The 24,586-nt window shown below is 37.4% G+C and overlaps 2 protein-coding genes across 6 annotated transcripts in view; one reads left to right on the top strand and one right to left on the bottom strand.

Annotated features, from left to right (window-relative positions):
• KDM3A (lysine demethylase 3A) overlaps nt 1-2,861 on the top strand; it is a 50,671-nt gene extending 47,810 nt beyond the window's left edge. For all 5 annotated transcript variants that reach the window (XM_070573689.1, XM_070573690.1, XM_070573693.1 and 2 more), the window contains exons 24-26: nt 990-1,166; nt 1,249-1,383; nt 2,152-2,861. In XM_070573689.1, the coding sequence (XP_070429790.1) occupies nt 990-1,166; nt 1,249-1,383; nt 2,152-2,232 (393 nt within the window). In that variant the 3' untranslated portion in view covers nt 2,233-2,861. The remainder of the gene's footprint in view (nt 1-989; nt 1,167-1,248; nt 1,384-2,151) is intronic.
• Nucleotides 2,862-22,753: 19,892 nt separating this feature from the next.
• CHMP3 (charged multivesicular body protein 3) overlaps nt 22,754-24,586 on the bottom strand; it is a 67,921-nt gene continuing 66,088 nt past the window's right edge. Inside the window, 3 exon segments of the mRNA XM_070573697.1 lie at nt 22,754-23,219; nt 23,221-23,297; nt 24,430-24,544. Coding sequence (XP_070429798.1) covers nt 23,145-23,219; nt 23,221-23,297; nt 24,430-24,544 — 267 coding nt within the window. The 3' untranslated portion in view covers nt 22,754-23,144.

Below are 24,586 nucleotides of genomic sequence, written 5' to 3'. Positions count from 1 at the left end.
GCCTTCAAGTGATTTCCTCTGATCATCTCTTATCATCTGTTTTTTTTTAATTGCCTTGAAAATCTAAGCACTTCAGAAGTTCATGTATCATTCCTTGGTCTTTGATGGCTGTATTCTGAGTGAGTTTCTAAGGTCCCTCTTGGTTATGTCCACCCTTACTTAGTGGTAGGTCCGGAAGGCCCTACTTGTGGCCATTAGCTTGTGAAGGTTCATTGGCAAGGGATGCAGCAGTTTTGGAGATTCCATTTCCAGTAATTGGCGGGTTGTTCAGCAAGGGGTCTGTGTAGAAGATCTAGGTAACTGGAAAGATGGGCATATTCAGTTTTTAACCTGTTCACCACTGAGGCCGCTGGCTGCAGTCCAGGTGTCTGTGGCCGATACTCCAGTTGTTCACGAGGAATGGATATGAACACTCCTAGCCTGTTGCCTGGTACCACTTAGGTCCTTAACCAGCATTTGTTTGATCAAGATGTTTCTGGCTAAGGAGCATTTGCCTCTTCCAGAAAACCTGCTAGTCACATATTATTTTTTTGATAGTGTCACCCTGAGTCTGTGCTGCCAGATGCATGGTCTAGAACAAATAAGTTTAATCTACAGCTATCTTTGGGACTATTTTGTAATTCAGATTTTTAAGTGAATACAGGTTTTTAATAACTACAGTACAGCAAATCTATTTCTAAGGAGCTTGAGCCTATCTGCATTTAAAAATCTGGATCAAAATATTGACCAAAATACAGTATTTACAAAAATATGCAGATTGCTAGTTATGGTTTATAGGAAATGGCAGAAGGGAAGCCACATTTTCTTTTAGTCTTCTCTTGGCTCATTCAGTGAATGTCTTTGAGTATACTTGTTACTTTCTGCCAACAGGAGCAGTCGTCGAAGAAGGTCTGACATTTTACTGACTGCCCACACTGTTGAGGGGGGAAAGTGCCCTCATTGAGCCTCAGCATGTTGCTCAGTTTCATAATATTTTTAATGTATTCTAGGTATCTGAAGAGCAAGGTCAAGAAAACCCAGCAGACCATGATCCCATTCATGATCAGAGCTGGTATTTAGACCGATCACTAAGGAAGCGTCTTCATCAAGAGTATGGAGTTCAAGGCTGGGCTATTGTACAGTTTCTTGGGGATGTGGTGTTTATCCCAGCAGGAGCTCCACACCAGGCAAGAACCGTTACTTTATGCTTTGTTCTCTTTGCACTATGAACTTTCGTGTGTGTTTCTGATGTGGCTTGGTGTTTTCCAGGTTCATAACTTGTATAGCTGTATCAAAGTGGCTGAAGATTTTGTTTCTCCAGAACATGTTAAACACTGCTTCTGGCTTACTCAGGAATTCCGTTATCTGTCACAGACTCATACCAATCATGAAGATAAATTACAGGTAAAAATAGCAGTGATTCCTGGTGGACTCTGACTCTGGCTTCATGGCTCATTACTAACTTTATAAAGAGAGTCAGTGAACTTGGCCATCGCACACGTGATGTAGTGAGTTGATCTGGCCTTATGTCTAGTTCCACTGTCTACTTAGGCAAAGGAGGAACAAACATAGAGGAAATCCCATCTTGGTTTGGTATTGTTTAGACTTTGTAAGGGACTGTGCCCAAAGAGAAAGGCTTTACTGTTGAAAATGAATAGACGTGACTTCTGATCTTGGCTCAGCTGCCAGGCAGGGGTCTTGAACCAAGACCTTTAGTGCTGTAGTGTTCTCAGCCTTGGGAAGAGCAGAACAGAATCTCTGGCATCCAAAGAGGATCTGAGATAGTGGGGTTTTTAAAGGTTTTTAGTAGTGAATTATGTAACATACAATTTCATGTTTGGAAAACTAAGGGACTATATAAACTCTGCAAAATGAAACTGTACCCCAGGACTTGCCTCTTCCTGCACTCACCAGGAGCAGGGCCAAAGGCATCACAGCCTGTGGAAGGGGTAAAATGAGCTTTTAAGTTCTTCAAAGGAGGCATGGGTTTAAAATGTGTATGAAATACTGGCCTAAAGGAGCCCAGGGGCCTTTCAAATATTGACATTTCATGTTGAATACTGAGTTTTAAATCCTGAGAGAATGGTAATAAAATTGGTGGGGCAAACTTTATTCTTAGTGACAGATTTTAGATTTAATGGTAACCTGACTGTATTTTCCCCCATCTTTTAGGTGAAGAATGTTATCTACCATGCAGTGAAAGATGCGGTTGCTGTGCTGAAAGCCAGTGAGTCCAGTTTTGGCAAACCCTAAGGGTCCCAGGGACGCCTTAACCCTGCACGTTGGAAGTGAATTACTGGCAGCTGTTCAAACTCTTCAGGCAGGATTCCTGTGGACTTTGAGATTCATGTTACCTCATCTTCTTTTTTAAACTGTACCCGACTGGTAAGGGTACTCTGTCTAATGTATATTTCTAGTGTTTACAGACACTAAATGTGTATATGTAGTAACTATTTACAGAACCTGCATCCTTAAACTGTGACTTCTCACCTAGTGCAGAACTTCTCCCAAGCTGTAAAAACAAAACCTCTTATCAGCTCTGGAACAATACCTGCAGTTATTCCCCAGCGGTTTGGTTGGACAGCTTAGTCAAAATGGGGTTATAACTTTTAGGAATCACTGCGCAGTTTATTTGAGTTGTATTTTGTTTTGTGTCTGAGTACCCTCTCCCCTACCCCTTAGGGTTCAGAAGAGCAATGGAGGAAATGACAGCTAACGATGCAGTTCTTACTGTGTTGCATTAGGACTGGCATTCCATAGCAGAAATCAACTACTGTACAATTCTTGGGATTAACCATCTTTAGTTAAATGGAGTTTTAATTTAAATGAAGCTTTGCTAATTTTAAGTGTTAAGCATTTTGCATTAAAGTATTCATATAATATTTTGACTCAGTTTATTGGCATTATCCTCTGGTTGTGGATTCAATACACCATTCATCAAATGTTACAGCTGTAAGAAATTACTCTGGAACTCATTGTAAAAGCAGAGAAATTAGATGCTATAGTGATTTCTGAGTGATTATTACAATGCTAACATGGAAATAAGTTTCTCTCCAGCCAAGTGGAAACTTTTACACTGTTGCAAAGAAACACCACCAATTAACTAAATTTAGAAGTGGGAATTAACCAACAAACCAAATAGTGACTGGTTAAATCACTAAAAAGGTAGGAGATCGAAATACTTTCTCTCTCTTCTGGCCCTTCATAATGTAAGCATTTACAAAGGAAAATGAAATTATTAGAAGTTTTAGAACAGTAATATCTAAAATAGTCATCTCTATGAAGGAAGAAAATTTATGAAGAAGCCATTTTTCTATGGCTCACCGATTCTCCTAGACAGCTATATTTCTACTAAAAGGAATTAAATTGAAGTCAGGTGGTATAGACAAGCCCTAGAGCCTGGCTTTTTACCCATGGGCTCAGAGTAGGAGGTCAAAGATCCCGGCTTAATGCCAGCCCCCTTCAAGCCAAAACCTTTAATGGATGAACTTCATGAACACAGAATTTCCTAAAAAGAATAAGTAGGAATGTCTGCCTATCTCAGTGGAAATGTCTTCCCTGGGACTTTTGTATCAGAAGCTCCTTTATGCAGGTTTGGATCTAGAATTGGCACTGTTGCTTAGAAATCTCCCTAAGCCAAAAGAGTAGGAAAACTTAGATCCTCCTCAGAGGAGACCACCTTCAAGCCAGGCCTCAAAGGAGTCCCATAGATAGTTCCAAGGACTATTATTCATAATCAAACACATTGTAACAACAAATAGAAACAGAATCAAGAGTCTTGAGAGTTAAGAGTCAACAAGAACCTTCATATTGCCACATTAAACCTGCAAAGTTTGAAGATTTTGGAATCATCCAATATTTTATATTCTGAATTGTTTAATATGTTTAAAGAAATGAGAGTATAGGAATATGATGGAAGAATGAGATTGCCAGAAATGACATTTGGAAAGAAGCTAAATAGAACTTACAGAAATGAGACATGGTGGTTAAAATTAGAAATACCACAGATGAGTTAAACAGCAGAAAAAGTTATTTTATGAACTGAAAGATTGGTAAAAATACACAATACAGCATTGAATAACAGGAACTATAAAGAATGTTAATTTATAAGCATGACACAGAAAAATATAGGTTTGACAGTCAGTGACAGAGTGAAGAGAATGGTGGGGAGGGTGACGTTCAGAGACTGAAAATTTTCCAGGATTGATGACATGTCATCAGATTGAAGAATCCCAACTAAATCAAGCAAGATAAACGAAAAATACACACCTCTGTGTGGTATATAGTAGTAAATTAAAAGAGTGCCTAAAATGAATAGGTTCTTAAAAGCAGCCAGAGTGGGGAAAACATGATCTTAAAAGAAGTGACAGACTAGCAGTTGACTTCTTAACTACAGTAGCGGAAGTCAGAAGAAAGTAGGTGTCGTCTTACTGTGCTGGAGCACACATCTGAAAACAAAAGTGTAGACACAGCAGAATTCTTTTCCCTGTTCTTTATCGACTTGAGTCAAAAACCAGAGTTTATTTTCAGGCCCTTGTTGAAGGAACTTTCAAAGATATCCTTAGTAAGGAAAATTAGCCCACATCATCATGCAAGAAAAAATGGTGTACAAGAGAAATTGTAAACTCCTGAATAAATGTAAAGAACAGTGGTATGAAACAATATTTTTAGAAGTCTGAGTAAAGTTCCTCAGAAAGTTAAGCATAAAACTAACATCCATCACTTCCACTCCTAGGTTTATACTAGAAAAATTGAAAGCAAGAATTCAAACAGGTACTTGTTCACTCATATTCACAGCAGCATTATTCACAAGTAGCCAAAAGGTGGAAAGAATTCAGATGTCCATCAACAGAGGAATGGATAAACAAGATGTGGCATATACATACAATGGAATATTTTTCAGTCTTAAAAGGAAGGAAATTTGACATGCTACAACATGGATGAATCTTGAAAATATGCTAAGTGAAAGAAACCAGAAACAAAAGGACAAATGTTGTATGATTCCACTTATATGAGGAAAAAATCATATTCCGAGAATAGTCACATTTCATAGGGACTGAAAGTAGAATGATGGTCACTGAGGCTGGAAGGAAGGGGGAATGGGAGTTAGTGTTTAATGGGTGCAGAGTTTCTCTTTGGGGTGATGAAAAAGTTCTGGAGATGGATGGTGGTGATGGTTGCACAGTATTGTAAATGTACTTACTTCCACTGAATTGTACACTTAAAAAAGGTTAAAATAGTCAATTTTATGTTATGTATATTTTACCAAAATAAAAATTAACTCCAACTAGGAAAAGCTTTTGGAGTTCAATGGGAAAATGACATTCTTATTTTTAAAAAATTGATTAAACAGGTAGGAAAGAAGGAACAAATGGAACCTTTCTAAGTACTCCAATTGCAAGATGATGGTCTGATTGGATTGAATAAAAGACTCAACTATATGCTGTTTATAAAAGATATAACTTAACTCTAGGTTAAAAGTATAGACACAGTTCTACCATGCAAACACTAATCATGAAAGCAAATGTGGCTGTCTTAGTACCACGGTGATTTTAAGATAGAGTATTTTCACAATTTTATAAAAGGATCAGCTTGGCAGAACGATATGATAATCCTAAGTAGGTATGCACCTACTAGCAGAACTTCAAAATAATATGAAGCAAAACTTGACAGAATTAAAGGGGAAAACAAATTTACAATCATAGTTGGAGATTCTAACCCACCTCTTTCTGTAACTGATATAATAAGCAGACACAAAACCAATACAAATATAAAATATTGGAACCAAACTAATTGGCCAAATTGACATTTATTAGAACATTAAATCCAATGATTGTAAAATACACATTCCTTTCAAGTGCATATTTATTGTTCATCCAGAAACCATCACTGCACCAAAAAGCAACTGTAAATATGTTTCAAAGGATTATGTAAGTTGAAATTGAAATGATATAGAGTATGGTCTGTGATAACAATGGAATTTAACTAAAAATCAGTAATGAAGATGACTACAAAAATCCCCAAATGTCGAGATATTAAGTAACATACTTCTAAGTAACTCATTGAAGAAGAAATCGGAATAGAAACTAGATATTTGGAACTGAATAATAAAATTAACAACACTTCAGAAATGGTGGGATTCAGTTACATCAGCACTTAGAGGGGCAATTTTTAGCTTTAAATGTATACATTAAAAGAAGAAGGTTTAGGGGCCAGCGTGGTGGTGTAGTGGTTAAGTTCGCACACTCTGCTTTGGCAGCCCAGGGTTCGTGGATTCGGATCCCGGGCGCAGACCTACATGCCGCTCATCAAGCCATGCTGTGGCGGTGTCTCACAAAATAGAGGAAGCCTGCCTGGCACAGATGTTAGCTCAGTGACATTCTTTGTCAAGGAAAAAGAGGAAGATTGGCAACAGATGTTAGCTCAGGGCCAATCTTCCTCAAAAAAAAAGAAGGCAGCTTAAATTTACACTTATTTATAAGTGATTAATATTAATATATATTGAAGATTTTGCATCTTTGTTAATGAAGGTTATTGGTCTGTAAGCTTATTTGAAATGTCTTTGTAATGTCAGGTTATGATACAAAATTATGATAACCTCCTGAAAAACAAGTTGGGAAGTGTTCCCTCTTCATCCAATCTCTGAAAAAGTGTATATATACTAGTAATATTTCTTTCTTAAATGTTTAGTAGAAGCACTTGATCAGTGAACACATGAACTGGGAAGATATTTAACAATGGATTCAATTTCTTTAACTGATCTAGGAGTATTCAGGGTTTTTTTGTTTGTTTTTTTAGTGAGGAAGATTAACCCTGAGCTAACATCTGTTCCCAATCCTCTTTTTCCTGAGGATGATTGGCCCTGAGCTAACATCTGTGCCCATCTTCCTCTATTTTACGTGTGGGATGCCAGCCACAGCATGGCTTGATGAGCAGTGTGTAGGTCTGCTCACAGGATTCGAACCAGCAAACCCAAGACCACTGAAGTGGAGTGCACAAGCTTAACCACTATGCCACCGGGCCACCCCCAGATTTTGTAATTTTTATTGTATGTTTTATGTTAGCTGTGGGCTTGTCATATATGGCCTTTATTCTGTTGAGGTATGTTCCCTCTGTACACATTTTATGAGTTTTTATGATTAATGGATGTTGAATTTTGTCAAATGCTTTTTCTGTGTCTGTTGAGATGATCATGTGATTTTTATCCTTTATAGTGTTAATGGTGGTGTATCACATTGATTTGTGGGGTTGAACCATCCTCAGATCCCAGGAATAAACCCCACTATATCATGGTGTATGATCCTTTTAACTTATTGTTGAATTTGGTTTGCTGATATTTTGTTGAGGATTTTTGCATCTGTGTTCAACAGGCATATTGGCCTGTAATTTTCTTTTCTTGTGGTGTCCTTGCCTGGTTTTGGTATCAGAGTAATGTCCCTTCCTCTTCTGTGTTTTAGGAGAGTTTGAGAAGGGTTGGTATTAGTTCTTTGGATGTTTGATAGAATTCACCAGTGAAACCATCTGGTCCTGGACTGTTTTTTGTGGGGAGGTTTTTGGTTATGGATTCAATTGCTTTAGTAGTAATTGATCTGTTCAGATTTTCTATTTCTTCATGATTCAGTCTTGGTAGGTTGTATTTTTCTAGGAATTTATCTGTTCTAAGTTGTCGGATTTGTTGGCATATAATTAATCGTTCATAGTAGTCTCTTATGATCCTTGTGTTTCTGTGGTGTCACTTGTACTGTCTCCTCTTTCATTTCTGATTTATTTGAGTCCTCTCTTTTGGTGAGTCTAGCTAAATGTTGGTCAACTTTATCTTTTCAAAGAACCAACTCTTAGTTTCATTGATCATTTCTATTGTCTTTTTAGTCTCTTTTTCATTTATTTCTGCTCTGATCTTTGTTATTTTCTTCTTTCTACTACCTTTGGGTTTCATCTGTTCTTTTTCTAGTTCCTTGAGGTGTAATGTTAGTTTATTTGAGATTTTAATTTCTTGATGTAGGGATTTATCGTTCTGAACTTCCCTCTTAGAACTGCCTTTGCTGAAGCCCATAGTTTTGGTTTGTTGTATTTCCATTTTCAGTTGTCTCAAGGTATTTTTAGATAATCTCTTTTAATTTCTTCTTTGATGTGCTGGTGGTTCAGTAGCATGTTGTTTAATCTCCACGTATTTGTGAATTTTCTAGTTATCTTCTTGTAATTGATTTCTAGTTTTATTAAAATTCCCTATTATTGTATTGCTGTCAATTTCTCCCTTTAGGTCTATTAATATTTGTTTTATATACTTAGTTGCTCCTCTGTTGGGTATATAAATATTTATCAATGTATATCCTCTTGTTGGGTTGACTGCTTTATTGTTATGTAATGCCCTTCTTTGTCTGGGATTACAGTATTTTTGTGGTGTATTTTAATGTTAATTATATAATTATATTAATATATATGTGGATAATATGGCCATGTGGGGTTTATCCCAGGAATACAAGACTGGCTTAATGTTTGAAAATTAATCCAAGTATTTCACTGCATTAACAGAACCAAGGAAAAAAAACCATATTATCATTTCAGTAGGTCAGAAAGAGCTTTTGATAAAATTCAACAGCCTTTTTTGATAAAAATTCTCAGTAAAGTAAATAAGATAAAGGGTATTTATGGAACACTACAGCTAAAATGATACATAATGGTGAAATATTTAGTACCTTCTCCCTAAGGGCAAGAATAAATCAATCATGTTCACATTCTAACCATATCTACTCAACATTATACCGGAGGTTCTAATCAGTTCAATGAAGGAAGAAAAGGAATGAAAAAGATTTGAAAGTAAGAAGTAAACTTGTCTTTATTCACAGATGGCATGATTGTGTACATGTAAATCCAAAAGAATCTACAAACTATTAGAATAAATTAATTTAGCCAAGGTCACAATAACAATGTACCAAAATCCATTGTATTTCTAAATATTAGCAATAAATTTAAAAGTGAAATTTAAAAATATGGTTTACAGGGGCTGGCCCCGTGGCCGAGTGGTTAAGTTCGCGCGCTCCGGTGCAGGCGGCCCAGTGTTTTGTTGGTTCGAATCCTGGGCGCGGACGTGGCACTGCTCATCAAACCACGCTGAGGCAGCGTCCCACATGCCACAACTAGAAGGACCCACAACGAAGAAGATACAACTATGTACTGGGGGGCTTTGGGGAGAAAAAGGAAAAAATAAAATCTTAAAAAAAAAAAAATCATGGAAAAAAAAATATGGTTTACAATAGCAGGAAAAAGAAAATTCTTAGGAAGAAATTTAACGAAAGATATGCAAGACTTTTACATTGGAAACGACAAGATGTGACTGCAAAATTAAAGACGACTTACATAGAAGGAGAAGTCTACCATGTTCCTAAGTTAGAAGACTCAGTATTGTTTAGATGTCAGTTCTCCCCAGCTTGGATCTATACATTGTTAGAAGACCTTTCTCCCTGAGTCTCTCATGTTTCTGCATGTATTGTGGCAGGCACTGGCTACCCTTTGTTTTCAGCTGTGTTCTCAAAGACGTTTGACAGTGAACAGCCTCGGAGGAGATACTGCCTCCCTCTGCAGCAAAACTGCCCGTTATAAAAGATTCGGATTCCCTAAGCTCAGGATCCCTCTCCTGTAATATAAGCTCTGTGTGTGGAGGCATCATCTGGCCCTCTTCACATCACTCTGGAAACTGGGGCTTTGGGAATTAGCAGAAAAATGTGGATACTGAATCTCAAATCCTTTACCAGCAGCTGTGAAAATGTGGCATGCTAAATTGTATATAGGGTAAGATGCTTGTAGAACGTGGCTGAAGAATTACTTAGAAGAAAATGTGTACTTTAAAAGCATTTATTAAAAAGCAAAAAGGACTGAGGAAAAAAAAGAACTAAACATTTAACTCAATAAGCTAGAAAAACTAATCTGACCAAAAGAAGATAAACTAAGGAATACAAGACTAGTTTAATATAGAATATTTACAAATTAACTCACTACATTAACACAAGGCAAAAAATCCACGTACTCATCTCAGATATGCAAAAAAAAATCATTAAGTAAAATTCAACATAGATTTATAAATATATTTTACTATTTATTGTGGTAAAAAACATATGCCAGCTCTGGTGGTTTAGTGGTTGAGATTCGGCCCTCTCACCGCCTTGGCCCAGGTTCGTTTCCCATCAGGGAACTACACTGCTCATCTGTTGGTTGTCATACTGTGGCAACTGTGTGTTGCTGTGATGCTGGAAGCTATTCCATCGGTATTTCAAATACCAGCAGGGTCAGCCATGGTGGACAGGTTTCAGCGGAGCTTCCAGATTAAGACAGACGAGGAAGCAGGACCTGGCTCCCCGCTTCTGAGAAAACTGGCCATGAAAACGCTGTGAACAGCAGCGGAGCCTTGTCTGATATAGTGCCGGGAGGTGAGAGGGTGGCGCACAAAAAAAGACTGAGCAGAGTTCCACTCTGCTGTGTATAGGGTGCTAGGAGTCAGAATTGACTTTTTGGCACTAACAACAAGATATATAGAATATAAAATGTGCTATTTTAACCATTTTTAAGTGTACAATTAAATGGCATTCGGAAGTTTTTGTGACCATCACCATTATGTATTTCCAAAAATTTTCATCATCCCAAGCAGAAACTCTGTACCCATTAAGCAATAATTCCTTTTCCTCCTCTACCTCCAGCCCCTAGTAGCCTCTTAATCTATTTGTTTATGAATTTGTATATTCTAGATATTTCATATAAATTGAATCATACAATATTTATCCTTTTGTGTCTGTCTTATTTCACTTCACGTAATGCTTTCAAGGTTCATCCATATTGTAACGTATCAGAACTTCATTATTTTTTATGGCTGAATAATACTTCATTGTATATATATACACCACATTTTGTTAGTTTATCTGCTGATGGACATTTGAATTGTTTCCACTTTTTGGCTATTGTGAATAATGTTGCTATATGAACACTGATGTATGATCTATTTGAGTCCCTGTTCTCAGTCCCTTTGGGGATAAACCTGGAAATGGAATTTCTGGATCACATGGTAATTGTATATTTAACTTTTTGATGTACCACTAAAGTGTTTTCCACAGTGGCAGTATCACTTTACATTCCCACCAGCAATGCATGACAGTTCCAGGTTCTCCACATCATTGCATTGCCAACATGTGTTACTTTCCTGTTCCTTTCTTTTTTTTAAGTGTAGCCATCCTAGTAGCTGTGAAGTGTTATCTTGTGGTTTGATTTGCATTTCCCTAATGATGTTGAGCATCTTTTCATGTGTGTATTGGGTGTTTGAATATCTTCTTTGGAGGAATGTCTATTCAAGTCTTTTGGCCCATTTTATAACTGGGTTGCTTGTCTTTTTGTTATTGAGTTAAGAGTTCTTTATATATTAGGAATTTTAAACCATTATCAGATATATCATTTGCAAATATTTTCACCCATTCTGGGGCTTGTCTTTTCACTCTCTTATAGTGTCTTTTGATGCAAAAAAAAATCTTAAATTCTTAATTTCGATGGTCTAATTTATCTTCTTGGGAGGAGGGCTGTGCTTTTGGTGTATATTTAAGAAACCATTACCAAATCCAAGGTCATGAGATTTGCTGTTATGTATTCTTCTAGAAGTTTGATACTTTAACTCTTAGATTAGTTTTGATCCATTTTGAGTTAATTTTTGTATGTGGGGTAAAGTAAAGGTGAAACTTCATTCTTTTGAATATGGATATCCGGCTTTCCAGCACCATTTGTTTGAGATTGTTCTTTCCCCATTGAATGGTCTTGGCACCTAGTTGGAGAACAATTGACCACAGATGTGAGGGTTTGCTTCTAGGCTCTCAATCTGTTCCATTAATCTATATATCTATCTTTATGCCAGTACTACACTGGTTTGATTCCTGTAGCTTTGTAGCAAGTTTTGAAATTAAGAACCATAAGTCCTCTAACTTTGTTCATTTTTCCAGGTTGTTTTGAATAGTCAGGGTCCCCTTAAATTCTGTATAAATTTTGGGATGGGTTTTTCTCTTTATGAAAAAAAAAAAGCCATCTGGATTGTGATAGAGATTACATTGAAACTTACCTATATTGCTTTGAGTGGTATTGTCATCTTAACAGTATTCAGTCTGGTTATCCATGGACATGAGATGTCTCTCCATTTATTGGTGTCCTTTTCCCCCCAGCTTTATTGCGATATAGTTGACATATAACATTCTATAAGTTTAAGATGTACAATGTATTGATTTGATACATTTACATGTTGCAAAATGACTACCTACTGGTGTCGTCTTTAATATCTTTCAGCAATATTTTCTAGTTTTCAGTGTATGAGTCTTATTCCTCCCTGATAAAATTTATTCTTAAGTATTTCATTCTGTTAGATGCCATTGAAAGTGGAATTGTTTTCTTAATTTTCTTTTTGGATTATTCATTGCTAGTGTACAGAAATGCAACTGATTTTTTTCCCAACTGATTTTTGCATGATTTTGTATCCTGCAACTTTGTTGAATTTATCAGTTCTAACAGTTTTTGTGTTCTTTTGTTTGTGGAACTTTAGAGCTCTCTACATATAAGATCATAATCATCTGTGAGCAGGGATAATTCTACATCTTCCTCTTCAATCTGGGTACTGCTGATTTCTTTTTCTTGCCTAATTGCTCTGGCTAGAACTTCCAGTTTCATGTTGAATAAAAGTAGTGAAAGCAGGCATCCTTGTCTTGTTCCTGATCATTTTTTTCCTCCCCTGCCTATGCTCTTTAATTAAAATAAATCAAAACACCTCTCTCCTTACCCCATTCCCTGCATTTTCCTGACACACTTTGTTACCCATTCTAGACAATTAGGAAGGCACTTTCCCAGGAGGATTAAATCTGTGCCTCATCTTCAGCTTTATTTTGTAATCCCTCAGCATTTTTCCCCCAGATGGCCCATTTCCCACCTTAGCATCTCTCTTGATTTTTAGTGTCTTGTTAAACAACTTCTTTTCCTTTAGTGCCAGAGATGGAGAAATTCTTTATTTTATTTTTCCTAAGTTTGATCACTTAATGAGTGTGCTATGTATGGAAGATGCAAGAGGTGTAATCTAGTTCAGATACTAACAGTAACTGGGGAGCCAGCCCTGATGGCCTAGTGGTTAAAATTTGGTGCTCTCACCACTTCAGTGGCTTGGGTTCATTTCCCAGTCACAGAACCACACCACCCATCTGTCAGTTGCCATGCTGTGGTGGTGGCCCACATAGAAGAACCAGAAGGACTTACAGCTAGGATATATAACCATGCACTGGGGCTTTGGGGAGAGGAAAAAGACAAAGAAGATTGGCAACAAATGTTAGATCAGAGTGACTCTTTCCCTTCCAAAAAAATCAAGGATAATTTCAAACCTGACCCTGCCATTAAAAAAAAAAACAACAAAAAAAAAACTGGGCTGAGTGAAATCAATAGCAAGGTTTTTAAAAAGTCCCTCATCACCTCAATAGTAGTAAACATGGAATGGATGTTTCCTGTGAACCAGGCACTGCACTGAGCACTTTTTCATGTAGCATCTCATAGTCCTCCAACAACTTAATGGATCAGCTGCCATTATTATTTCCTGTTTTAGAGATGAGGACATGCAGCCATTCGATCTTACTCAGTTTTGTTGCCCGATCTTGGAAGAGATAGATATTTTTAAGTTTATTAAAGTTTTTTTTTTTACCTTTTGATCCCATTCATCCATTTCTCCCCCTACCTCTGGCAACCACCAACCTGTTCTCTGTATCTGTAAGCTTGGTGGTTTTCTTTTTTAGATTCCACATATAAGAGAGATCATAGAGTATTTGTTTTTCTCTGATTTATTTCACATAGCATAGTGCCCTCCATGTCCATCTATGTCACAAATGTCTAGATTTCGTCTTTTTGTGGCTGAACAATATTCCACCATATATATATATACCACAATTTCTCTACCCATTCATCCATCAATGGATATTAAGTTTGTTTTCATATCTTGGCTACTGTAAATAGTGCTGCAGTGAACATAGGAGTGCATGTGTCTTTGAATTAGTGTTAGCATTTTCGTTGGATAAATACCTAGACGTGGAATTGCTGGATCATATGGTGGTTCATTTTTAATTTTTGAGAAGCTTGCATACTGTTTTTCACAGAGGCCGCACCAATTTACATTCTCACCAACAGTGCGCAGGGTTTCCTTTCCTCCACATCCCCTTGCTAACACTTGTTATTTCTTGTCATTTTTGCTAATAGCTAATAGTAACAGGTGTGGGGTGATATCTCATCATGGTTTTTATTTGCATTTCCCTGATTGATGATTAATAATGCTGAGCATCTTTTCATGTACCTTCTATTCAGACCTTCTGCCCTTTTTTTGGGTGTTTTTTTTTTTTTTTTGGCTGAGGAAGCTTCACCTTGAGCTAACATCTGTTGCCAATTTTCCTCTTTTTTTGCTTGAGGAAGATTAACTCTGAGCTAACATATGTGCCAATCTTCCTCTATTTTGTATGTGGATCACTACCACAGCATGGCTGATGAGTGGTGTAGGTACACACCCAGGATCCAAACCCCTGAACCCAGGCTGCTGAAGTGGAGTGCACAGAACTTAACCACCATGCCATGGGGCTAACCCCCTTTTGCCCATTTTGAAATCAGATTTTTGTTTTGTTTTTTGCTATTGAGTTGTATGAGTTCATATATTTTGGATACTAACCTCTAATCAGATATATGTTTTGCAAATATAGTAGGTTGCCTTTTTATTTTGTTAATGGTTTCCTTTGCTGTGCAGAAAGTTTCTGTTTGATGTGGTCCCACTTGTTTATTTTTGCTTTTGTTGCTTTTATTTTAGAAGTCAGATTCTAAAAATCATTGCTAAGGTCTTTGTCAGAAAGCTTACTGCTCATGTTTTCTTCTAGGAGTTTTATGGTTTAAGCTTTTATGTTCAAGTCTTGAATCCACTTTAATTTTTGTATATGGCATAAGATAGTGGTCCAGTTTCAGTTTTTTGCATATGACTGTCCAGTTTTTGAACACCATTTATTGAAGGGACTGTCCTTTCCCAATTCTATACTCTTGGCTTCTTCATGATCTTAAGGGGGAAGCTTTCAGTTTTTCACTTTTGAGTATGATGTTAGCTGTGTGTTTTTTATATATGTTCTGTATCATGATGAGGAAGTTCCCTTCTATTCTTAGTTTATTGAGGGTTTTCTATCCTGAAAAGGTATTGGATTTTGTCAGATGCCTTTTCTGCAGTGAGATGACCATGTGCTCCTTTGTTCTGTTAGTATGGTGTAGTACTTTGATTGATTTTCATGTCGAACCATCCTAGCATTCCTGGGATAAATCTCATTTGGTCATGGTATATGATCCTTTTAATATGCCTCTGGATTTAGTTTTCCAGTATTTCACTGAGGGTTTTTGCAGCTGTATCCGTAAGAGATATTTGTAGTCTTTTTTTTAGTATTTATGTCTGACTTTGGTATCAGGGTATTGCTGTCCTTATAGAATGAATTAGGTAGTGTTCCCTCCTATTCAACTTTTTGGAGAGCTTGAGGATTGATGCTAATTCTCCTTTAAATACTTGGTAGAATTCACTGGTGAAGCCATCTGGTCCTGGAGTTTTCTTTGTTGAGAATTTTTTAGATTCCTGATTGTCTCCTTACTTGTTACAGTTCTATTCAGATTTTCAGTTCTTCAGTTTTCATTGTTTGTTTCTAGAGATTTGCCTATTTCATCTAGGTTATACAATTTGTTGGCATATAGTTGTTCATATTTCTCTTTTATAATCCTTTTAATTTGTGTAAAGTTAGTAGTAATGTCCCCTCTGATTTTAGTAATTTGAGTCGTCTCATTCTCTCCTCTCTCTCCTTTTTTGGTCAATCTAGCTAAAGATCAGTTTTGTTGATCTTTTCATAAGTCATCTTTTTGTTTTGTTGATTTTTTTCTAGTGTTTTCCTGCTGGCAATCTCATTATTTCCACTCATCTTTTTATGTTCTTCCTTCTGTTAGCTTTAGGTTTAGTTGGCTCTTCTTTCTCTACTCCTTAAGGTGTACATTTAGGTTACTGATTTGAGGTATTTTTCTTTTTTAATGTAGGCATTTACAGCTGTAAAACTCTCTCAGCACTACTTTTGCTGCATCCGCTATGTTTTGTCATATTGTCTTTACATTTTCATTCAACTCAATATATTTTCTAATTTCCATTGTGATTTTTCCTTGACCTTTTGGTGTTTAGTTTCCACCTATTTGTGAGTTGTTTCCTGTGCTATTGATTTCTAATTTTCTTTCTTTGTGGTCAGAAGAGATATTTATTATGATTTTAATCCTTTTAAATTTCTTGAGACTTGTTTTGTGGCCTTATATATGGTTTATCCTGGAGAATATTCCATTTGAGAACACTGTGTATTCTGCTGTTGTTGGGTGTGGTATTCTGTATATGTCTATTAGGTCTAATTGGTGTATTTAGTATTGTTCAAGTCCTGTATTTCCTTATTGATTGTATGCTTGACTGTTCTGTTCATGTTTGAAAGTTCTGTTGTAGAATTGTCTCTTTCTCTCCTTAATTCTGGCTATCTTTTATATCTTAGGGCTCTGTTGTTAGATGCACATATAATTGTTATGTCCTCTTGATGGATTGACCCTTTTATCAATATTTTGTCTTTCTTTGTCTCTTGCAATCTTTTTTGACTTAAAATCTATTTTGTTTGGTAATAATATAGACACTCAGCTCTCTTTTGATTACTATTCCTATGGAATAACTTTTTTCATCTTTTTGCTTTCAACCTTTTGTGTCTTTGTACCTAAATTGAGTCAGCATATACCTGGATTATATTTTTTATCTGCCTTTTAACTGGAGTGCTTAATCAATTTGTATTTATAAATATTACTCATAAGGAAGAACTGACTTCTCTGTTTAGCTGTTTTCTGTATATTTTTTTTGTTCAATTCCTGCATTACTGCCTTTTCATAACATTTAGTTGAAATTTTTACTATACCATTTTGATTCCCTTTTTGTTTCCTTTTCTATATATTGTTTCATTCTATTCGTAGTAGTTAGCTTAGTGATTACAGTTAACATCTTAAACTTATAACAATCTAGTTTGAATAATACCAATATTGTTTCAGTAGTATACAAAAACTCCACTCATATACACCTCTGTCCCTTCCTTTTTTATATTGTTATTGTCACAGCTTAACATCTCTATACACTGTGTGCCCGTTAACATGAATTTATAATTATTTTTGTATACATTTTTCCTTTAACTCATGTATGAAGTAAAGAGGAGTTACAAACCAAAAGTACAATACTGGCTTTTATTCTTACCAATGTGGTTACCTTTACTGGTGGTCTTTATCTTTCATATGGCTTTAAGGTACTCTCTAGTATCCTTTCATTTCAGCCTGAAAGACTCCCTTTAGCATTTGTTGTAGGGGAGGTATAGTAGTAATGAACTCCTTTAGCTTTTGTTTATCAGCAAATATCTTCATTTCTCCTTCATTCTTAAAGGATAGTTTTGCTGGATGTAGAATTCTTCCTTGACAGTTTTTTTCTTTCAGCACCTTAAATATGATATCCCACTGCCTCTGGTTTCCATGGTTTCTGATGAGAAATTAACTGTTTATCTTATTGAGGATCCCTTGTACGTGAGGAGTTGCTTCTCTTCTGCTGCTTTCAAGATTCTGTCTCTGTTTTTCAACAATTTTACTATATAATGTCTCAGTGTGGATCCTTCTGATTTTATCCTACTTGAAATTAGCTGAGCTTCTTGGATGTGGAGATTCATCTCTCTCATTTATGAGAAGTTTTCAGCCATTATTTTCTCAATTATTGTTTCTGTTCCTTCCCTCTCTCTTCTCTTTCTGAACTCTCATGGTGGATATGTTGGTAAGGTTGATGGTCTCTCACAAGTCCCTTAGGCTATGATCATTTTTCATTTTTCTTTCGGCTCCTCAGACTGGATCATTTCAATTTTCTGTCTTCCAGTTCACTGGTTCTTTCTTATGCCTACTCAAATCTGCTGTTGAACCCCTCTAGTGCATTTTTTTTCATTTCAGTTATTGTGCTGTTCAGCTCCAGAATTTCTATATAGTTCGTTTTTATAATTTCTCTTTATTGATTGATTGGTAAGTTGCTTACCTCTTGAGCATATTTAAGACAGTTGGTTTAAAGTCTTTGTCTAGGAAGTGCAGTGTCTGGGCTTCCTCGTGGATGGTTTCTGTAAATTTAATATTTTCCTTTGAATGGGCCATACTTTTGAGTTTCTTTGTATGCTCTGTGATTATTTTGTTGCAAACTGGACATCTGAATATCCCAGAATAATTCCGGAAATCAGAATCTCCTCTATCTCCAGGGTTTACTCTTCTTACTTGTTGAAGGCTTAGCTGTGGTCAGCCAGTGTTTTGACAGAGATTTCTTTGAATGCCAGGACCTTAAAAAACAACAAACAAAAACACCTGTCCCAGTCTTCAGGGATTGGCTCTGTGCTGTGACGCTCTTTTCAAACTTAGACCATTTACAGTTCTGCCTCAGTCATCACTTCCTGCTTGCATTGAACCCGTTGGTCAGTCAGTGGTGAAAGTTTGGAGTCTTCTCAGGTCTTTTCTGAGCATATTTCTTGTCTTGGGCATGCATGTGGCTTTCCAAGTTCCTGAGGATATACATATGCTTTTGATTGCTCTAATAGCCCAAAGAAATGCTCTCCCTGGCTTTTCCTCCTCAGTTTTAACCAGTCTACTGTATGTCTCAACTGTAATATTTTTGCCCCAGGTAGTTGCACATTTTTTTGATTTCCTTAACATATTTTCAAGCAATGCCTGCTGCTTTTCCACCCTAAGTTCCAAGATAGGCAAACCAGAGATGAGTGCCTTGTCTTAGTCCTTCAGGATGGCCCCTAATCAGGGTAGGGCAGACAGACACGATAATTTGTGAATAACGTCTGCTGTGTTCCTCTGGAACTAGGAACCAGGGTCCCACACTGACAGTGTAGGCTGCTATCTTCAAGACTGCTGCCAGCCTGGGAAAGGGGCTTGGCAAGCGCAAGTAAAAACGACACAAAGCTTTTTTACTGTTTTTAAGGGGTTTTTTCCTTCTTAATACAGCATTCACTTGGTTGCTGTAAACCTTGGTTTTCCAGAGTTCTGACGAAGTTGATTCTGACAGTTTCTGGTACATTTTTCAGTGTTTCTCTGGAGGGACAGGTGTCTGAAGCTATCTACTCCACTATTTTGTTGACATCACTCTCTATTTTTAAAAACTATAATTATATGTAGAAGAGAACGTCCTTAGCTTTAAAAAAGCATATGAAAGGCTCTGAAAAATTGTAAAAAAACCTGCTTTAAATTTATTTTAATGAAACATTTCCCAAGTTTATTTCATGTAAGAGCCTTTCTTATTGGTAATAGAGCTTAGCATTTGAGGAACATCTATCACTAGGGTAGGACAAGAAAAATGGTTCCAGCTCTTCAAAGCTTTGAAAGCTTTATCATTTTTCACAGTTGTTCCCTTAGCCGCTGTTATGGGGTTGAGTGTCAAGGAGAAGTGCAGAGGCAGGCATGACTAGTACAATTTGGGAACAAATATGAGTCATAACTCCTTCTCTCCAGGAGTTCTGAGACATACCTGGAAATACACAAGACAAGAGGACCTAATATAGGAGCTGTACAACTGGTAAGTGCTCAGGAAGGCATCTTTGATAGACATGGGGAGAGTGGGAGGGACACAGAAAGTGAGGTTACAACTTGTCTAGAGTGAACTGCTAGGTGATCACAAGCTGGACAGTGATATTTAAAGAGTAAGCTGTGTTTAAAAACAAAACAAATGGTTTAGTAGTGTGGAATGCTATTCTCAGTACCCTTGAAATTGATTATTTTTTTTAGGGCACCACGTAGATTCATTCTGTGGTTGGTGGTGGGAAGACTGGGAGCTGGTGCCGCTAGTGCTGGACCTACATCAGGGACCTCAGGATAGAAGACAACATTTACTTCAGGTGTTTACACCATTATTTCCTTTCCCAGACTGTGGACCCTTCCAGGGCCTGGAGAGTATCTGTGAATCATCTTGTTTCCAATAATGCCTAACAGAGAGTATTGAGGGAAAATGGACTAGATGACATGATAAGCCAACAATGCTCTTTCCTTAGCCTTAAAGCAGGAATGGAGAAAACAGGACCTCTTCGAACAATTAAAACAAACCAATCCTACATTTAGATCATTTTATATGAATGTATAGAAGAGTAGTTGTCATTATTCTGATTGTTCTTCCATTCACCTGGATAAACTTTATCTACATAAGAATAAAAATGCTGAGGGATTATGAGCATCCCTTAATTTCAGTATCATTTTGTAAATAAACTAGCCAGATAAATGCAATCATAGAACTGTATACCCTGTCAATATGTCTGTTCTTCTCAACTTGATTTATAGATTCAAAGCAATCCCAATCAAAATCCCAGCAAGTTATTTTGTAGATATTGACAAATGAATTCTAAAGTTTATATGGAGAGGTAAAAGACCCAGAATAGCCAACACAGTATTGAAGAACAACAAAGGTGGAGGACTGATGCTCCCCAACTTCAAGACTTACTATAAAGCTACAGTAATCAAGACACTGTGCTTCTGGAGAAAGAGGAGGCAAATACATCATCGGTGGAGCAGAATAAAGAGCCCTGAAATAAGCCCACATAAATATAGTCAACTGATCTTTGATAAAGGAGCAAGGGCAATACAATGCAGCAAAGACAGTCTTTTCAAAATGGCGCTGGAACAACTGGACATCCACATGCAAAAAAATATAAACACAGACCTTACATGCTTTACAAGAATCAAATCAAAATGGATCACAGACCTAAATATAAAACACAAAACTATAAGACTCCCAGAAGATAACAAAGCAGAACATCTAGGTGACCTTGGGTATGGCGATGCCTTTTAAGATCCAACAACAAAGGCCAATCATGAAAGAAATAATCGTTAAGTTGGATTTCATTAAAATTAAAGACTTTTGTTCTGCGAAAGGCAATGTGAAGAAAATGAGAAGACGACAAGCCATGATCTGGGAGAAAATATTTGCAAAAGACATATCTGATAAAGGACTATCATTCCAAGTATACAAAGAACTCAACACTCAACAATAAGAACATGAACAACCTAATTAAAAATGGGCAAAAGAACCTTAAACAGAAACCTCACCAAAGAAGATATATACAGGTGGTAAAAAAGCACATGAAAAGATGTTCAACATCATGTCATTAGGGAATTGCAAATCAAAATAACAATGGGATACCACCATACACCTATTAGAATGGTCAAAATGCAAAACACACCACCAAATGCTGGTGAGGAGGTGCAGCAGTAGGAGCTCTCATGCACTGTGGTGAGAATGCAAAACGGTGCAACCACTTTGGAAGACAGTTTGGCAGCTTCTTACAAAACTAGACATATTCTTACCATATGATCTAGCTATTGTGCTCTTGCTATTTACTGAAATGAGGTGAAACATATGTCCACATAAAGACCTGCACACAGACATTTAAAGCTCATTCATAATTGCCAAAACTTGGAAACACCCAAGATGTCTGTCAGTAGGTGAATGGATAAACTGTGATACATCCAGACGATGGATTATTCAGTGCTATAAAGAAATGAGTTATCAAGCCATGAAAAGACAGAGGAAACTTACACGCATATTACCAAGTGAAAGAAGCCAATGTGAAAGAGCTACTTACTGTATGATTCCAATAACAGAGGTATTTTTGTGCTGTGGGCTGTCAATACACACAAGTAGGGGAGCTGCATCTATCAGGGCAAGAGGTACACAGGAACTCTGTATTTTCCACTCAATCGTGCTGTGAACCTAAAACTGCTCCAGAAAACGTTTACTTAAAAAACTATCCTGAAGATGAAATCAAGAGTAACAGGATGGTCCTCTGGTTTCAAGAGTGCCATTTTGCATGATGAGACCAGAAGGACCTCATTGCAGCAACATCTGAGACATCAGAATTTCTCTAGATAATCTATAAAAACCAGCCTATGAGAGAGTGGTTGGGTTTTCTTCCTGCCTGGTTAGTTTAGTGCACACAGGACTTGGACCAGAGGGATGCGGGTTGAACCCCAGCTCTGCCACTTCTTGTGATTTAAGAATGTTACTTCAGCAAACTGAGCTGTTGTCCTTATTTGTGAAGACTGAATGAGATCACATATATCAAAGAGTTATGGAAACGATCACACACCAATATAAATTGTTACTGCTGAATTATTTATAAATGTAACTTAGGAATGTCTCAGATGTGTGAGAGTTGTTTATAATGCGTGACCACACCATGCCTCCTCTCGCTGCTCAGCTCCTGGCTTTGAGAAAACACTGACGTGTAGGCTCATATTCCACACATCCAAGACAACCAGCTCAAAGCAAGGAAAGACAATCAGAGGTGAAAGAGTCCTAATCACATGGCTGTCGGCTCTGGGTGCAACTTGCAATGGGAAGGAGGGAAAGCTACACACACACCTCAGGACATAATACAGCCATCCAGCCAACAGGACAAGGGCTCACAATTCCCAAGTATCCGTTAGGTTACAGAGATGACAAAATGTAGAAGAGTGGCTCCCACACCACATGTGCGAAGGCTGAGGAGCAGCATCCACAGAGCAGAAGCCTCTGCTGCTGAGTGTCCGAGCCCCATATGCCTGGCCTTAGCACCTCTTCTCTTTCCAAGCCCAACGTGAAATAACTTGGGACAGCAAACACCTTGAGAGTTCATCACACATGACAGTCTACAATGAGACCAAATGTTAAAGCAGAAGTTTATTAAAATTCATTTATATAGTGTTTTACAGACCAAAAAATGTACAGAGTCCTTAACATTCAGGCAATCAACTCTATTCTCAGAAGTGTTTCGCAAGAAGACAGATTTCTTTGCTGTCCCTCCAGAAAGATGCTTCTGTTTATACTCCTGAAAATGATGCATTTATTACACCACCTCTCAAGAACAATCCCGTTGAGATCCCAAAACCTCTGCAGAGAGTGAAAAGAGATTAGCAGAGGACCTTCTCCCAAACGCAAGGCCTCATTCAGAGGTGTAGTGCAAGAGACATAAAACAGCGGCTGCTTCAGAGGAGTGTGTGCACACCAGGTGGGTGGGCCAGGAGAAGAGCCTGGGCGCCCAGCTGGGCGGCCCCTAGCTGCGGAGCGTGGCCAGCCGGGACTGCATGGCCTCCAGGGCCTCCTCCTCCTCCTCCTCCTCCTCCTCCGTCTGTGGCCGCCATTGCTCCTGGAGGTTCAGGCTCTGGAAGGGCATCAGTCACTTTACTAGGTGCTTTGCCCAAGGCCCCTGAAGAGAAACAGAGCAAACAGATGAACAAAACATCGGCTGAAGGAAGTGTCCTGCTCTCCCCTGCCTGTCATGCCTGGGTTGGTCTAACGAGAAACAGAAAAGGGCAACAAATCAAGCTGCTGTGGTGGGGTTTCGCTCCCTAGGACAAATGTGCAAACACCAAATTGTAATGATACCAAAGTTATAATAACGGTAAGGATTTTGATTGTAAGAATTTTGGTTCTGAAGCTCTTGATCTAAATTCCTAAACAGTGATGAATATTTAATTTTCAAGATTCATGAAGATGTCAAATCTCCTCTCTCAGTAAAACTAAATTGTTTCCAAACCTTCACAAAATGTTTTCCTGGAGTAACTAGCCTTCTTTCTCCCAACAAGATAACACAAAGAAATAAAAATTACATCTCACCAATTATATTTTTTATTAAACATAAAACTCAGAAAATCCAGAAGTAAAAATAAAGTTTAAAAACTCATTAACCATCACTCAGAGATAACTATTTTAATTTATCCCCCTTGCAGACTTTTTCTGGGCATGTTTTTTACACAAAAGTGTGTATTTAAGTAACAAGGCTTTTTCCACATAATATATTGTGAACATCTTGCCATGTCAATGAAGATATTTCTACATTATCACAACTATAAAGTATTCCATTAAAACAGATATAACGATTAATCCAATCAATATTCTATCATGAGGCATTTCAAAGTTTTGAGCATTATAAATAGTGCTCACTACAGACATCCCTGAGTTAAATCTTCAGCACATCCTTAACTTCTAGAGTAACTCCCAGAAGTCAATCTGTTAGGTCAAAGGCTTCTGACAGATACTGCCAAACTGCTTTCAACAAAGTCTATACCGCAAGTGGGACTCCCAACAGTACGATGTGAGCGCAATATTCCCCCTTAACAGGTTGAAAACTCTAGGAATTTAAAAAATGCTTTGTATTCTTTTAAAAGATGATTCTAGATATTGTGCCTAGCTTTCAAGAAATAACTTGCATAATCTGAAATTAAAAATGAAGAAGTAAGGGAGTTCCAGCCTACAGAAAAAGCTACTAGATAATTTAGTGACTGCAGGAAGAACAGCCATAAAAGGAGGGGAGAAAGAGGAGACTCTCGGGGTCATACCTGCTGTAATTTCGAAGAGAATTTTGTCAATTTCCATTTCTGCTGCTTCTTCCATTTCCTCCTGATCGTCCATGCTTTCAAAAGTGTCCTCTAACATCTCCTCTATGATCCCAGCCTAAACACAGAATAAACCAGGTCACTTCCCTCAACTGTTAAA

The sequence above is a fragment of the Equus przewalskii genome, chromosome 14 (genome assembly GCF_037783145.1).
Source record: "Equus przewalskii isolate Varuska chromosome 14, EquPr2, whole genome shotgun sequence".
In the NCBI taxonomy this organism is placed as follows: Eukaryota; Metazoa; Chordata; class Mammalia; order Perissodactyla; family Equidae; genus Equus; species Equus przewalskii.
This window is presented reverse-complemented; position numbering and strand designations above follow the sequence as displayed.